The sequence below is a fragment of the Ranitomeya imitator genome, chromosome 7 (genome assembly GCF_032444005.1).
Source record: "Ranitomeya imitator isolate aRanImi1 chromosome 7, aRanImi1.pri, whole genome shotgun sequence".
In the NCBI taxonomy this organism is placed as follows: domain Eukaryota; kingdom Metazoa; phylum Chordata; class Amphibia; order Anura; family Dendrobatidae; genus Ranitomeya; species Ranitomeya imitator.
In genome coordinates, this window is record NC_091288.1 from 188,872,450 (window position 1) to 188,887,503 (window position 15,054).

The 15,054-nt window shown below is 42.4% G+C and overlaps 1 protein-coding gene across 2 annotated transcripts in view; it reads right to left on the reverse strand.

Annotated features, from left to right (window-relative positions):
• BAIAP2L1 (BAR/IMD domain containing adaptor protein 2 like 1) overlaps positions 1-15,054 on the reverse strand; it is a 78,514-nt gene that overhangs the window by 42,791 nt on the left and 20,669 nt on the right. For both annotated transcript variants that reach the window (XM_069734244.1, XM_069734243.1), the window contains exon 2: positions 3,104-3,179. In XM_069734244.1, the coding sequence (XP_069590345.1) occupies positions 3,104-3,179 (76 nt within the window). The remainder of the gene's footprint in view (positions 1-3,103; positions 3,180-15,054) is intronic.

Below are 15,054 nucleotides of genomic sequence, written 5' to 3' on the forward strand. Positions count from 1 at the left end.
GGACTCTTCCCCGGCAGATACGTCAGGAGAGAAGGATCTAGTTGTCGGAATGCCAACGAAAGTCCGAACCTTTAATTCGGCAGGGAGACAGTCTGAGCCAAGTGACCTTCTATTTTGATAACTTATTAGCATGTCCTGGGTGGAGATGTCTAAATAAAATTAATTTGGCTATCAAGAAAACGTTATCATATTTTAATGGACGCTTGTAAACTGCATATATACAAATATTTCTGGTTATCAGGACACTTATTGTTGAAGAACAGAGGCGCCCGGTTATGATAGCAGTCTGCCTTGTAAAAGGGACATTACTTGGATCATTGGTGTCAGCAATAACCCTACATACACCTAGATCTGATGATCACCCGAAACTGCTTTTAAAGGGATTTCCAGTCCTCAGCATTAATTAATTACCATTAAAATACATCATAACTGCTCGATAAATCAGTCCAGGTCCCAAAGCTAATTAGGGAAGCTTTTATCTGAAAGTGACCTTTTTAAAATAAGGTTTTTCTGCTACATATATTTTTTTTTTTAAAATATGACTTTTTTGGTGTGTTTTTTTTATTTCAATTTCACAATATTTATTAATCTTGCAATATCCAAATTGGCTACAGGTGCTTTTTAGATTGGTATATCCTGTCATTTCAGGAAGAGTTTACAGGAATTTTCTTACCAGAGGCAGGATTACAATGACAGGTAACACCTCTATACACAGCTGATAAACACAGGATCCACCAGTCAAAATACCTGATGTCACGTCTGACCCTGCTCTCACACCCTTCACAATGACCTTTGCGCCCACACATTAGACACATCAATTCAAAAGATAGGGTTGGAATAGGACATGGCTAAGTACATGTATTGTTTCCTGAAACAAGAAGTATGAGCCTAAAAAAGCTCTAGTAGCCAGTGTGAAAAACTGCAAGGAGCAAGACTTCTGTTATTTATTGTTAATACAAATTGTGATATCTATATATTAAAAACACAAAAAAAGCCAAAAATGGATAAAAATAAATATATTTTAAACACTAAAACCTAATTTATTAGTATAACTTTTATGACGATAGTTCCCATTTAATAGAGAAAAAGGACTACAAAGAACTGTGAATTAGCAAATAAGAATTACAAGACGTCCATTATCCCAACTCTTGGACTCGCACCAATCGGGATATTAAGGCATAAATATCTAAGAGAAAAAACCCTTTAAAGAGGACTTGTAGCCAGGTCAAATGAGGCCAGCCTTTGCCCTTACTTTATTCCAGTTGCTCTCTTTAGTATTCCGTTTTTTGTTTTTACATTTATCTTATTTGCTTGAAATATTTTTCTATTCCTAAAACGTTGCTATGCTGCTTGTGAAGCAGAGATGGGGTTAAGGCCTAATCCATAAGCAAAAATATGAAAATTGGATGTTCCACATAGACAATATCATACTGCAATACCTGAAGGATATGCAAAGCACAGAGGAAGAGCCTTAGTCACAGATCATTACGGCTCTAGGTAAGCCGGGGCTAGATTAACTGATTGTGATCTTTCGAAAAATACTAACAACGAGCTTACCGCTTCGAATAACGAGTATAGTAGTTTTCCAGGATCTTACATTAGCTTAGGCCATCAATACACAATCGGTAATAATAGGTCATTAATGTATGCTCTGTAACAGACCATCTTATGTATAAGTCATCAATAGATGGTAGGCCTTCAATATCTGATCAGAAATAGGCAATCAATACGTGATCAGTAATAAATGTTTAATGTATGATTTGTAATCGATTTATAGGACCATGATCCAGTAGCCGCCTTGCATGCCACCTCATATCCGCTGGTAACCCCAGCAACTCTTCTGATTAGTAGGTCCGGTGCAACTTCAAGCATGCCTCAAGTTGCAAGATGAAGTCCCTCCGGGCCTACTAATGAGAAGAGATACTAGGGAATCCAGCAGCTAGAAGGCAGTTTTCAGGACTCTGATCCAGCAGCCACAGAATACTGCTGTGAAAGCTGGATCAGGGATCTGCAAATTCATTTCCTCATCTCTGGGAACAACTAATCAATATACAGTAAGATCGGCATTGGGCCATCAATATAGGATCAGTAATGGGCCATCAATATAGGATCAGTAATGGGCCATCAATATAGGATCAGTAATGGGCCATCAACATAGGATCAGTAATGGGCCATCAATATAAGATTAATAATGGGCCATCAATACCGGATCAGTAATGGGCCATCAATATAGGATCGATAATGGGCCATCAATATATGATCAGTAATGGGCCATCAATATAAGATCGGTAATGGGCCTTCAATATAGGATCGGTAATGGGCCATCAATATAGGATCAGTAATGGGCCATCAATATAAGATTAATAATGGGCCATCAATACCGGATCAGTGATGGGCCATCAATATAGGATCGGTAATGGGCCATCAATATAGGATCAGTAATGGGCCATTAATATAGGATCAGTAATGGGCCATCAACATAGGATCAGTAATGGGCCATCAACATAGGATCAGTAATGGGCCATCAATATAAGATTAATAATGGGTCATCAATACCGGATCAGTAATGGGCCATCAATATAGGATCGGTAATGGGCCATCAATATAGGATCAGTAATGGGCCATCAACATAGGATCAGTAATGGGCCATCAACATAGGATCAGTAATGGGCCATCAACATAGGATCGGTAATGGGCCATCAATATAGGATCAGTAATGGGCCATCAACATAGGATCATTAATGGGCCATCAATATAGGATCGGTAATGGGCCATCAATATAGGATCAGTAATGGGCCATCAACATAGGATCAGTAATGGGCCATCAACATAGGATCAGTAATGGGCCATCAACATAGGATCAGTAATGGGCCATCAACATAGGATCAGTAATGGGCCATCAACATAGGATAGGCCATCATTAAATCATCGGTAATATGACTAGCAATACATGATCGCTCATTATTCATCAATATAGGATCAATATACTCACTCAGCTTGTTGGATAATTGAATACAAGCTACAGTAAGCTAGCTGCTATATAAATCAGCTTCACCATCTATAATCTAAATACAAAACATTGATAGCCATAAAGAAGACTTACCAGACACTGCCTTTTCATAGTTTCTTCCCAAATTAACAAGGTTTCTTAGCCCAGGGTTGAATTGATCCATAACATTCTGTAAGAGTTAAGAGGAAATGTACATGAGAACAAATCCAAAAATGCACATAGCTGTCCTCCATAGTATGTTGTCAAAATATATATAAAAAACAAGTATGATGCTAAGCTGCAATACCAGACACAGCCATCGACAGCAGTAGCGCTATTTCTGGGGAAAGGTTTGCAAATCAAAGTTGAGCAAAGCTGCAAATTTAGAGGGACTGCCTGACAATCCAATGTGAAAGGAGATGTCCTGACTCTCCTGACAGAAGATGTTGAAGGATTAAATATTTTCAATTTCGCATGTGGGAGTTGAGGGAAAGAGTGTATGAGCAAAATAAAGTTATTTTTTCTGGCCTTACGATACTGAGGAGCTATTCTCAGGATAAGCCATCAGTAGAGTTGGTACGAATCAATTTGCACATCCTATCTCATCGGTCATGGAGAGACAGAATACCGCCTCATACCATCCAGTGACTCTTCTTTTGAATAGCCAGCCTGGTGCGACAGCATCGTTGCAGAGTGTCACGCATGTCACATCACGCCAGGCCTGCTGGTCAACAGGAGATCTGCCGACGTTGCTGAGTAAGAGAAGGTACTCCATCTCTTGTCTAGCGGTCTTACACCTCTTTCGTGGATGATGGAACGGGATGTGCGAAGAAATTCACACCAACTCGAGTCATCAATATCAGACTGGTTGGAGTCTAACGATCCGGCATCCCCACTGATCTGTTATCAGCTCCAGTAGCGGTCGGATGTAAACAGCACACCTCTGTTTAACGTATAGCATCTGCTGCCGAGAACTGTACATCAGCTCCTGGCCAAGAGACTAGAAGTTGACCACAGCTGACCAGAACTAGATTTAAGACCTGCCAGATCAGATCCCGGTAGGTCATCACTAGAAGGCGGGAAGGCCTATTTAAAGCCAGGGCTGTGGAGTCGGAGCCCACTTTGGTGAAGTCAGAGTCATGGAAATTGAGGAGTCCGGGGGCGGATGTTTGGCTTACCGACTGACAGGGCTGCAGAGTGGGAGTGGTGGAGTTGAAGCCCATTTTGGTGAAGCCGAAGTCATGGAAACTGAGGAGTCGGAGGTCTGGCTTACCAACTCCTCAGCCATGTTTAAAGCTAGACATTACATGTGCCATAGAAGAAGTCCATGCCGCTATTATAGAGTCTAGGATGACCTCACCCCTACTGATATTGGGTGTTTCGCTCTGTAGGACTTGTCCTGTCCTATATTACACAGACAGCCCATTGATTTTAATATGCAAAGTCACCTTACATTGTCTTGGCACTCTCCAAAAGGTCCCCCTTAGAACCCATTCAGAAGTCTCATCTAGCCAAATCAGATTTCCTGCTTTGCACTGAGGAGGAGCAAACACCCAGAAACACGTGTCTGCAAATGGAGCTTCTAGTTTGGTGTCTTATCCTAAGTGATGTAACAAAGCTCATTAAAGGGTCAATATTAACTTTCAGGATTTCTACATGCGAGAGATTGTGCTAGAGATAAAATTATCTTCCTCACTGAAGGGGCTATATAAACGCCATTAAAAAGTTCTATGGCAGCATAGTAAACCACTCGAATGAAGAGTAAAGCCTCAATGGGAAGCATGTCATGGTTAGGACTCTACGTGGTGGACCATACCACATCTGTAACACGGCAGATACACATACGTGACCAATGTGTCCTTCAGCCACTTGACATTGACGGTGTAAAGTACCACACATGAAAACGTTGGCCAATTAGATGATCCACGAGTCAGGACATTCGTGGTATGACTACATAGAGCAGGTGTCCGAACACTTAGCAAACAAGAAATACATGAAAGTGTAGGTGAGGAATTGCCGGATCTTAAGGAATGCAGGTGATACTTCCTCATTATTGTCTCATGCGTGGTCTACAACTTCCTGGTGGAGTATCGAGAAGGCAGTCTTGACTACTACATTCTACCAGTGCTATACATAGAAAGTATTTACTGTAACCATTAGTCTCTGCATAGATCACAGAAGATAATACAAAGGCTCGTCCTGTGGAATTTTTTTCTATCTTCAAAACAGTATGAAGGCCACTGGTTTACTTCTCAATATAGCAGAGGGTTCTTTGCAGTAAGAGCAGCTAAGTGGTAGAATTCCCATCTCAGGCTATGTGCACACGTTGCGGATCCGCAGCGTTTTTTGGGCTGCAGATCCGCAATTGATTTACAGTACAATGCAAATCAATGAGAAAAAAAAAATGCTGTGCACACTTTGCGGAAAATCCGCTGCGGAAACGCTGCGGTTTAAAAGAAGTAGCATGTCACTTCTTTTTTTGTGAATCTGCAGCGTTTTTGTACACGTTCCATTATAGAAAACCGCAGGGGTAAAAAAACGCAGCAAATCCGCAAGAAAACCGCAGCAAAAATGCACAAAAAAACCGCACAAACAACGCGACAAATCCGCAGGTGCATTTTCTGCCAGGAGAGGCAGAATCCGCACCAGAAATTCCTAAGCCTAATCCGCAACGTGTGCACATAGCCTGATACAGTCTTGCTCTGGTTCTTGGAGTATGCTCATTTTGATTAATGCCACCCTAGTAATCTTTAGTCTAGAGATATTTAGAAGTTGCCTCCTGCTACAGGCCCAACCACATCTATCTTGGTCACTTAAAGGGAATCTGTCACCAGGTTTTCCTCACCTATTGTGAGAGTGGCATAAAGTAGGGGCAGAGACCCCAATACCAGCAATGTTTCACTTACTGGTCTGTTTGCAGTAGTTTTGATAATATCCCACTGATAAAACTGATTAAAATCACTATAGGACCAATAAGTAGTCCTCCATATTCATGAGCTCTGTATAACCCAGCTACTATCAACCATCATGGAATGGCAGCTTTCTGCCTATGCATGGTGTATACAGAAAGCTGCCAATCAGTAGTGTGTGTGTGTGTGTGTGTGTGTGTGTGTGTGTGTGTGTGTGTGTGTGTGTGTGTGTGTGTGTGTGCGCGTGTGGGGGGGGGGGGGGGGGCTGCCCTCCCAGCCTAATTTACAGCTGCAGCTTGTCCTGAGTAGTGAGAGTTCTCAACAGGTATGAGGGACACTGAGGAGCTGTCAATCAAGCTAGGTGAACAGAGCAGAGACTGAGCTTAAACCTTGAGAAATAATCACACAGCCATTGTGATATGGATTAGCAGTACATCAGCCTCATCAAGTCTACAAGATCTATTAGATAATATCAGCTGTTCTTAAAAGCTTATGGCCCCACCGGACCATATTTTTCAGATTAGGTCCGCCTACATCACCACTTTGGGAACAAAATGTATTGCAGGAGCTTGGCATATGTTGCTGTGGACCGCATGGGGCAATATAGCTTGAGAACCTCTGCATTATGCTTAAAATAGGTAGAAATAAAGTTAAAAATTCTCTAAAGTCGCAACATAAACGTAAAAGGGAACAAAGGGGAAGCCATAAATTTTGCTTACATATTCCATTCCTCATCCTTATCATACCTGGCATACCAGGAGCTTATTATACGCTCTTAACATCTGTTCCTTACTTTATGTCCAGGACTTGCTTTTGAGGTTTCAACGTTAAGTGCTTAGAAGAATTGTTTCGTTTTGTTTGTTTTTTGTAATTTGTCAAAATGATCGTTAACTTTTTTAATTCAACACAAACCCACAAACATGAAAAATAAATGAAAAGAGAATTTGGCCCTTTTCAATGGAAAAGAGGTCTATGGACCCAAAGGACAATAGTAGAATTAGAATACCTTCACACGTTCAGGATCTGGTAAGGATTCAGGCCTGGATTACGCTACAAAATCCTCATCAAATCAACTAATATTCAGCCAAATAATCACCGCAATGCAGATTCTATATGGAAAAGCTGATATACAACGGGGATTCACTGGCGGATCTGCCGCAAAATCAGAAAACAAATCAAAAGATATCTCTGCAAGTAGACGAGGACTTCACTTAGTAGGAGACAAATCAGTGCTACAATGTTGGCGCTTAGTGGAATAAAGAGTTAGCCAGTCGCCATTGGAGTTGAGTAACAAGCCCCTGTGGCCATGGTGAACCTCCTCCTAGTTGGCGGCATTCCCAGCGCCTCTTCAGATTAGTAGGCATGGCGTGACGCCAAGAGGGGCGCCAGGGATCTCGGTAGACAGAAGGTTTGTAGGCTCATGTACGGTGGACTACAGACGTGGCCTTCGGACCAAGGTCCAATGAGACTGTTTGCGCGACGATAGTCAACGTCATTAGCGCCAAGCCACATGAATTTCCAGAAACGTCTACAGATAAACCCACAACAAATTTTAAGCTCAGCCATTACCTGGTTTCCTGGGATTTAGACCTAAACTAAATTTAACGCAACCTGTCCATATCAGAATTGCCCGGGATTAAGATGACACATATTGCCAAGGATTGCTCTGTGCCACTGCTGCATTGGATTTTTTTTTTTCAGACTTGCTTGTCGTGGTCGCAACCCAATCCACCCGCGGTACACAGAGATTTTAGGCTATGTGACCCAAAGTCAGTGTGTAGCGCCAGCCTTAGAAAAAAAAACAAGACTGCTTACTTATACAAACGGCGCCATACCTGTGTACAGGTCATGTTTGGTATTGCAGCCTAACAGCCCACAGACCGATGTGATGCCATTTTTGGCAATAAAAAAGACCGACATGACTAAAGCCTCAGATTATTTTTAGCTTAACTTTGTGGAACTCCCAACTTGTGACATTAACTTTCTTAGCCCCTTATGCATCATATTACCCGAAAAGCTAAAGGGGCTGATACAAAATGCTCTTTCACACTCACACATGATGTATATGTAGGGTCATGGGGTTAAACATACAGAATGCCGCATTATTGTGAAAGAAGGGTAGAAGCAGTGAGGAAAGTCAACTGCACTTTTCAACCCGCTATCGGCACACAGCCTGCAGTCTGTTCAGCGAGACCCAAGAGCATCGCTCAGTAGCGCACCAAAATTTCTATAGGAAAAACAAACATATGGGCAGGTGTTATACAGCAGTGTGTATATATAGCAATATACATACAGGACAGCTGTTCACAAATGGCCGACTTATGGAAAACTAAGACAAAAACAAAATGTATGTATGTATTATGTATATATATATATATATATATATATATATATATATATATATATATATACACACACACCGTATTTATTATTTCTACTTGAAAAGGAGCTGTCCTGTTTCAAAAACCTATTTTAAAGACCCTATTAGACTATTTTGCCACGTTTTCAGAGCCGAAACTCAAAGTTGTTTTTTTTAGAAGTTTTGAGATTTGAAGATGTTCCGCCAAGTTTCTGCTCAGCGGCTAAGCGCACACGGAGTATTTTGAGAAGAACTTGAATCAAAATAAACGAGATGAAGCTCTTCAAATCCTCCTTTAAAAAAAACTTGGGAGGTTGTGATCAGTTTCCTCTTCAAAAACATAGTTAAAAGACTCCAAAAAAAGCTTTGTAAAACTACGACTTTTTCAGGCGGAATCCGAAAAAGAATGAACACATGCATTTCTCTGTAAAGACGACTCGCCGTGCACATATTCGGCTTTTGAATGTCTGAACCGCTTCAGGTTTCTGAAAGATGCCTTAGACGTCCCAAACGTCATTTAGAGAGTTTTGCCACTTTTTTTTTTTTTTTTTAAGCAAAAAGATTCCTAAAGCATCCACTGCTTGGAAAACGTATGGGGTCCACCTGAGTTTAAGAAACGACTCCAGGATTTCTGTGCAGGGGTATGTTCACAATTACCGTAACTTTTTTTTTTTTTATCATGAATCTAACAACTTCCTCTAACATACCGGTATATATTTTTCAAAACTTTTTCTCCAGAGTGGTTTTTGGTGCGATTTTAATAATTAAAAAAAATGCGTGTAGCAAAATATTGTGTTTTTGGCGCTACAAAACCCGTGCCAAAAAACGCATAAAAAAGTCATAAATCTTAAACGGTGGTCTTTAATTCCCGATTTTCCAGCTTCGTTGAAAGCTCTTTGGCCAACAGTTCTTCCCTCTCATCCCCTCCATATATTTGTGTGCTCAGTCTCTATCAGAGTCAAAGGATCACACAAATTGAAGTAGGAACGGCTGAAGATTTTTGCACCGAGTCTTCACCATCACAAGCCGAAAAGTCTCCGAATGCAAATACATTCAAGGCCCGACATCATGAATGCAACATATTTGCAAAATAGTAAAATGGGATCTCTCAGACTTCCTCTTCAAAGGAGCCCACGGGGTAAAACGAGACGGTTTTTATTGTAGTGCGAGAGCCGCGCAATAAGCAATCATATGGCGGTCTACGCTTTCTGTAAGATGACCTCTCCTCTCTGATTGTCTTACGAGAGGTCCTAGGAGGACATATACTTGTTCATTATGGCCTCGGCATCCAAAGATGGACTCTTCTCACCGGGGTCAGCACTGTATTATTCGCACTAGGGTCTTCACAATGTACATGGCGCCATGTATGACGCTTGATTCCAGGTTTCTAATTTTATAACTACTGTTTGGCAGCACACAGTCCGCATGGTATTACTGGTGGGCTTAAGACTGCATGGCGTCCTTATAATTTGGCAACAATGTTCAATGCAGTAAAACAACGCGGCAATAAAAAACGCAGCAGCAAAAACGCAACAGCAAAAACGCAACAGCAAAAACGCAACAGCAAAAACGCAACAGCAGAATCTGCATTTTGTAAGCAGCTTCTTTCCTGCCAAGAGCAGGTTTTGCCTGCGGGAAAAAAAAAGCAAAAACGTAACATGTGAACATAGCCTAATGGTCAGGGCATGTAGATGATTCAGGTCATACATAAGAAAATGATTCCCCAATGATCCACCTCATCATTGAAGGGGTTGCTTAAATCTCTGGCAGATTACCATAGGGTACTACTGTATGGATTGTGGCTACTTCAGACTGTCCTTAAAATTAACAGTCTTCAAACTACGCCTGATATACGGAGCTGCACACAATGGTTTTTAAGGAAATCTGTGAGTAGGTTTTGGACTCCTAATCGGAGAAGAGCGTTATGTAGAAGACAGAGACCCTGATTCCAGCGATTTATCACTTACTGGGCTCTTTGCTGTAGTACTGATAAAGTTAAATCAAATATTACTAGAGGACTAGTAAACCTGCTGTCACGTAGTCCTCCATATTTAGGAGCTCCTTGTAACTTCGCCCCAACCTATATACAGAGCTCAGTATTCAGAGAACTGCTAAATCTGAAGGAAATCAAAGTGATTTTATCAGAACAGAAGCAAGCATCTTAGTAAGTGACCACTAGAATCAGGGTCTTTGCCCCGGCATTGCACTACTCTTAGATAGAGCAGGAAAACCCTAGTGAAAGATTACCTTCTACAAATTGATCCCTAGATCCCTCGTGATTGATCCGTAGAAGAGGTCCCAAAACTGCTCCAGCAATCCCTAGAAGAGTTCCCACTCCTGCTCCAGCAATCCCTAGAAGAGGGCCCAAACCTGCTCCAGCACTCCCTAGAAGAGGGCCCAAACCTGCTTCAGCAATCCCTAGAAGAGGGCCCAAACCTGCTCCAGCAATCCCTAGAAGAGGTCCCAAATCTGCTTCAGCACTCCCTAGAAAAGGGCCCAAACCTGCTCCAGCAATCCCTAGAAGAGGGCCCAAACCTGCTCCAGCAATCCCTAGAAGGGCCCAAACCTGCTCCAGCAATCCCTAGAAGGGCCCAAACCTGCTCCAGCAATCCCTAGAAGAGTTTCCACTCCTGCTCCAGCAATCCCTAGAAGAGGGCCCAAACCTGCTCCAGCAATCCCTAGAAGAGTTTCCACTCCTGCTCCAGCAACCCTAGAAGAGGGCCCAAACCTGCTCCAGCAATCCCTAGAAGAGGGCCCAAACCTGCTCCAGCACTCCCTAGAAGAGGGCCCAAACCTGCTCCAGCAATCCCTAGAAGAGGGCCCAAACCTGCTCCAGCAATCCCTAGAAGAGGGCCCAAACCTGCTCCAGCAATCCCTAGAAGAGGGCCCAAACCTGCTCCAGCAATCCCTAGAAGAGGGCCCAAACCTGCTCCAGCAATCCCTAGAAGAGGGCCCAAACCTGCTCCAGCAATCCCTAGAAGAGGTCCCAAATCTGCTTCAGCACTCCCTAGAAGAGGGCCCAAACCTGCTCCAGCAATCCCTAGAAAAGGGCCCAAACCTGGTCCAGCAATCCCTAGAAGAGGGCCCAAACCTGCTCCAGCAATCCCTAGAAGAGGGCCCAAACCTGCTCCAGCAATCCCTAGAAGAGGGCCCAAACCTGCTCCAGCAATCCCTAGAAGAGGGCCCAAACCTGCTCCAGCAATCCCTAGAAGAGGTCCCAAATCTGCTCCAGCAATCCCTAGAAGAGGGCCCAAATCTGTTCCAGCAATCCCTAGAAGAGGTCTCTGCAGAGCCCTGTCTAAACGGAGTTACGGTCGAGCATGCTCACCTCCACTCCATTTATTCACTATGGGACTGTCGAAGACAGCTGAGTATAGCATTCAGTTTTCTCTGGAAGAGATATCCTACTGATAAAGGATAACAGAAAAACTTGCTACAACCCCTTTAAGCAATTTCTGTATATCTGCCAGTTATAAGACATTTGTCATCTCCACCTCACTTCATCAGGAGTAATAGCCAATACGTGCCGTACAGCCGATTCTTATCTACTGTCCCACACCGCGCTGATTAAGAAATCACCGAGCACATAAGATTAAGATAAAAGACGAGAAATGGAGTAAATGCTTAAGAACTGATTTTTGAAAGAACTAAGAAAACCAAGTGTCGGCTCTTTGTAATGGTGGTCAGAGATATTGGGATAGCCATCTGCACGACCCTCAATTTTACCTTGACCATCAGTTTTTTCACGTTATTCACGTGAGGGTTTTTTACTTTTTCAGGCAGGCAAAGCCATGAGTTTCAGGTTGAAATGGCTTTTCTTTTTTTTTTTTACCCACTGAAGTGTAACATTTCCTGAAGAATTTCCTTAATGTTTTTCTTTGGAGTTTTCGATAAACGATCTTCAAATTTAAAAAAAAAATCACATTACAGTGAAAAAAAAGTCATTTTGTGACCTTAAAATGCTTACAAAAAGGCATCTTCAAGGTTTTTTTTAAATATCCTTCCAATTGACTTGTCTAGTAAAGCATGGAGCGTCTTCACAGAGGAAAATGTCCGGAGAATTGCCAGTCACTTCTTGTAAACTGCTTAGGGTTTTGGAAACCTGAAGTGGTTAAAAAACATTTAAAAGCCTGAAAATGTGAATAACTAAGTGGTTTTATAATAGAAATGACTAGGAAGAGTCTTTTAAGCATTTCCTGAGCAATTTTTCATGTGTGTTTCGGAGCAGACCCATTCCAAAAATTCCTGAAAAAAACAAAAAACAAAAACCCTTCTGTGAACTAAGCTTAAAAAGAGTCTCAGCGGAATAATACGTAGGCTTGTTGGACAGATTCAGCAGAAGTCCTCATCCAGACGTATCAATGTTGGACATTATCCGTGGACGGCTCGGAATAGTGGAGAAGATGAGCGGAATGATGCGTAGGCTTGTTGGACAGATTCAGCAGAAGTCCTCATCCAGATGTGTCAATGTTGGACATTATCCGTGGACGGCTCGGAATAGTGGAGAAGATGAGGGGAATGATGCGTAGGCTTGTTGGACAGATTCAGCAGAAGTCCTCCTCCAGACGTGGCAATGTTGGGCATTATCCGTGGACGGCTCGGAATAGTGGAGAAGATGAGGGGAATAATACGTAGGCTTGTTGGAAAGATTCAGCAGAAGTCCTCATCCAGATGTGTCAATGTTGGGCATTATCCGTGGACAGCTCGGAATAGTGGAGAAGATGAGGGGAATAATACGTAGGCTTGTTGGACAGATTCAGCAGAAGTCCTTATCCAGATGTCCCATACGGATACATAGAACGCGTGTGTGTGGTCCTCTATGAGTAGTCCACATGTTCGTTTTTTATTTCCTCAGACCAAGTGGTCAATACAGAAGAGTGGAGACTTGTAGGATATTGATCCAAGTGTCGGATCCAACTCGCCAATGCAAATCTATGGTTTCTTGAAAAACTTGGTCAGCACTCTGATGCCATCCGTGTACTGTCCGTTTTTCATGGACTTTCATATGAGAATCTTGAGAAACCTTCATCTTCCTTCAAGAAAAAAAAACGGTAAAAACCTAACTCTGACATTCTGACCAAAAACACTGCTGAAACTCGGATAGTTTTTTTGCCTACGAGAAAAATCGCCGGCGTGTGAATGAGCACTGACTTGCATCTTATTGATCAGAATCAATGGTGTTTACATGAGCATGAGTCCAGTGGGTGGTCCTACTAGTAGATTGACAGCTGTCAATCATTGCATATTCATACGAGCACCAGGGAGGTCAATGAATAAAATACAAACTGTACTATACCATTTCCCACACAAATGTCGAACAATCTGATCGGCTCCTTTTGCATTATAACATCCCGCCTGCAGATCAGAAAACATTTTCAACGTGGCCGATTCCCCTTTTAAGGACGTTTTAAGGATAAAGTGGTTGTCTGCCCAAAACAAAAGACCAGGAGTAAAATAAGAAATAATAATTGCCTTTCCTGTCCCCCAAATGATCTAATTCAAACGCTTTTTGGGTCCCCCACTGGTTTTTCTACTTTCGGCTTTACCGGAGTAATAAAAAGGGGTATTTCTTTCTCCAAGATGCTATCCCTATATGTAGTAGGTGTAATATCATACTAGTAAATGCCTCCAATTAGAAATATAGTATAGTTCTTCTGATTAGCTATGTCTTTCCTCATGTGAAGGGCATTGCTGTAGCCTAAGTATACATTGGTTACGACCACTAGCAACTAGCTAACTGTCATTATATGAGTGGTCCTAATCATGGATTCCTATGAGGAAAAGTGACATAGCTAATCAGAAGAACTGTAATACATTTCTATTTGGAGGTATTTGCTAATATTATGCCTACTACGATAGGATCTAAATGTTGTTCACTGATGTGGTGAGTGGCTGCAGTGGCCACATTACCCTAGCCAGTCTCTGTACTCCCTACTCCACCTCGATAGGCACGTGCCTTCTGCAGCCAATGACTGGCTGCAGCAATCATATACTTCCTGACAGTCATTGGACTCCCTTCTTTGGATGGACGTGTGACAGATGCAGAAGAGCCTCCAATTGAAGACGTCGCTCCTTAGAAAGTTTCGTATATAAGTTCTTCATTCCCTAATTTAATAACAGCAGCGACGTTTCGACCTCTATTGTCCTGACCAAGCTGAAAAGGATTGTACAGGTCGAAACGGAATAAAGAACTTGTACATGAAACGTCCTGAGGAACGATGACTTCAGTGGGTTCTGTGGATTTTACATCGAGTGGATCCCTCCGGTATATTTTGACTATAACGCTCCTTTAACTCTGTGTGCTATAGAGAGACCGTCCGGGGGACCCAGGGACCGCTGAAATGGGAGCCACGTAGCATCGATAAGGACCTTTTTGTCTTCTCACTACTTTGAGCCGTTGTTTAAAACTAAGTGGACAATCCCTTTAAATCTTGTTTTAAAGGCATGACTGACATTAGGAGAAAAGCACCAATGCAGTTTTAACGGGGTTTCCAGGACTGGGAAAACATGGCTGCCTTTTCACCTGTCTGTATCTAGCATTGCTGTGCTACATTTACGCTCCTGAGCTGCAATGCCACACGCAACCTGTGAACAGATGGGGGTGCTATTTGGGGGGAAAATCAGCCTTTTTTTTTTTCAGTCTTGGACACTACTTTTAAAAAGTGATTATCCGGTGATAAGGATGCCGTATGTCATGGCGGGTCGGTCGCTGAGTAAACAGATGTAACATGCTGAGGCTGATGCAAGGTCTCCTGTCAGCCGGAACCAGAAATGCCGAATTCGCTACCCACCCTTGT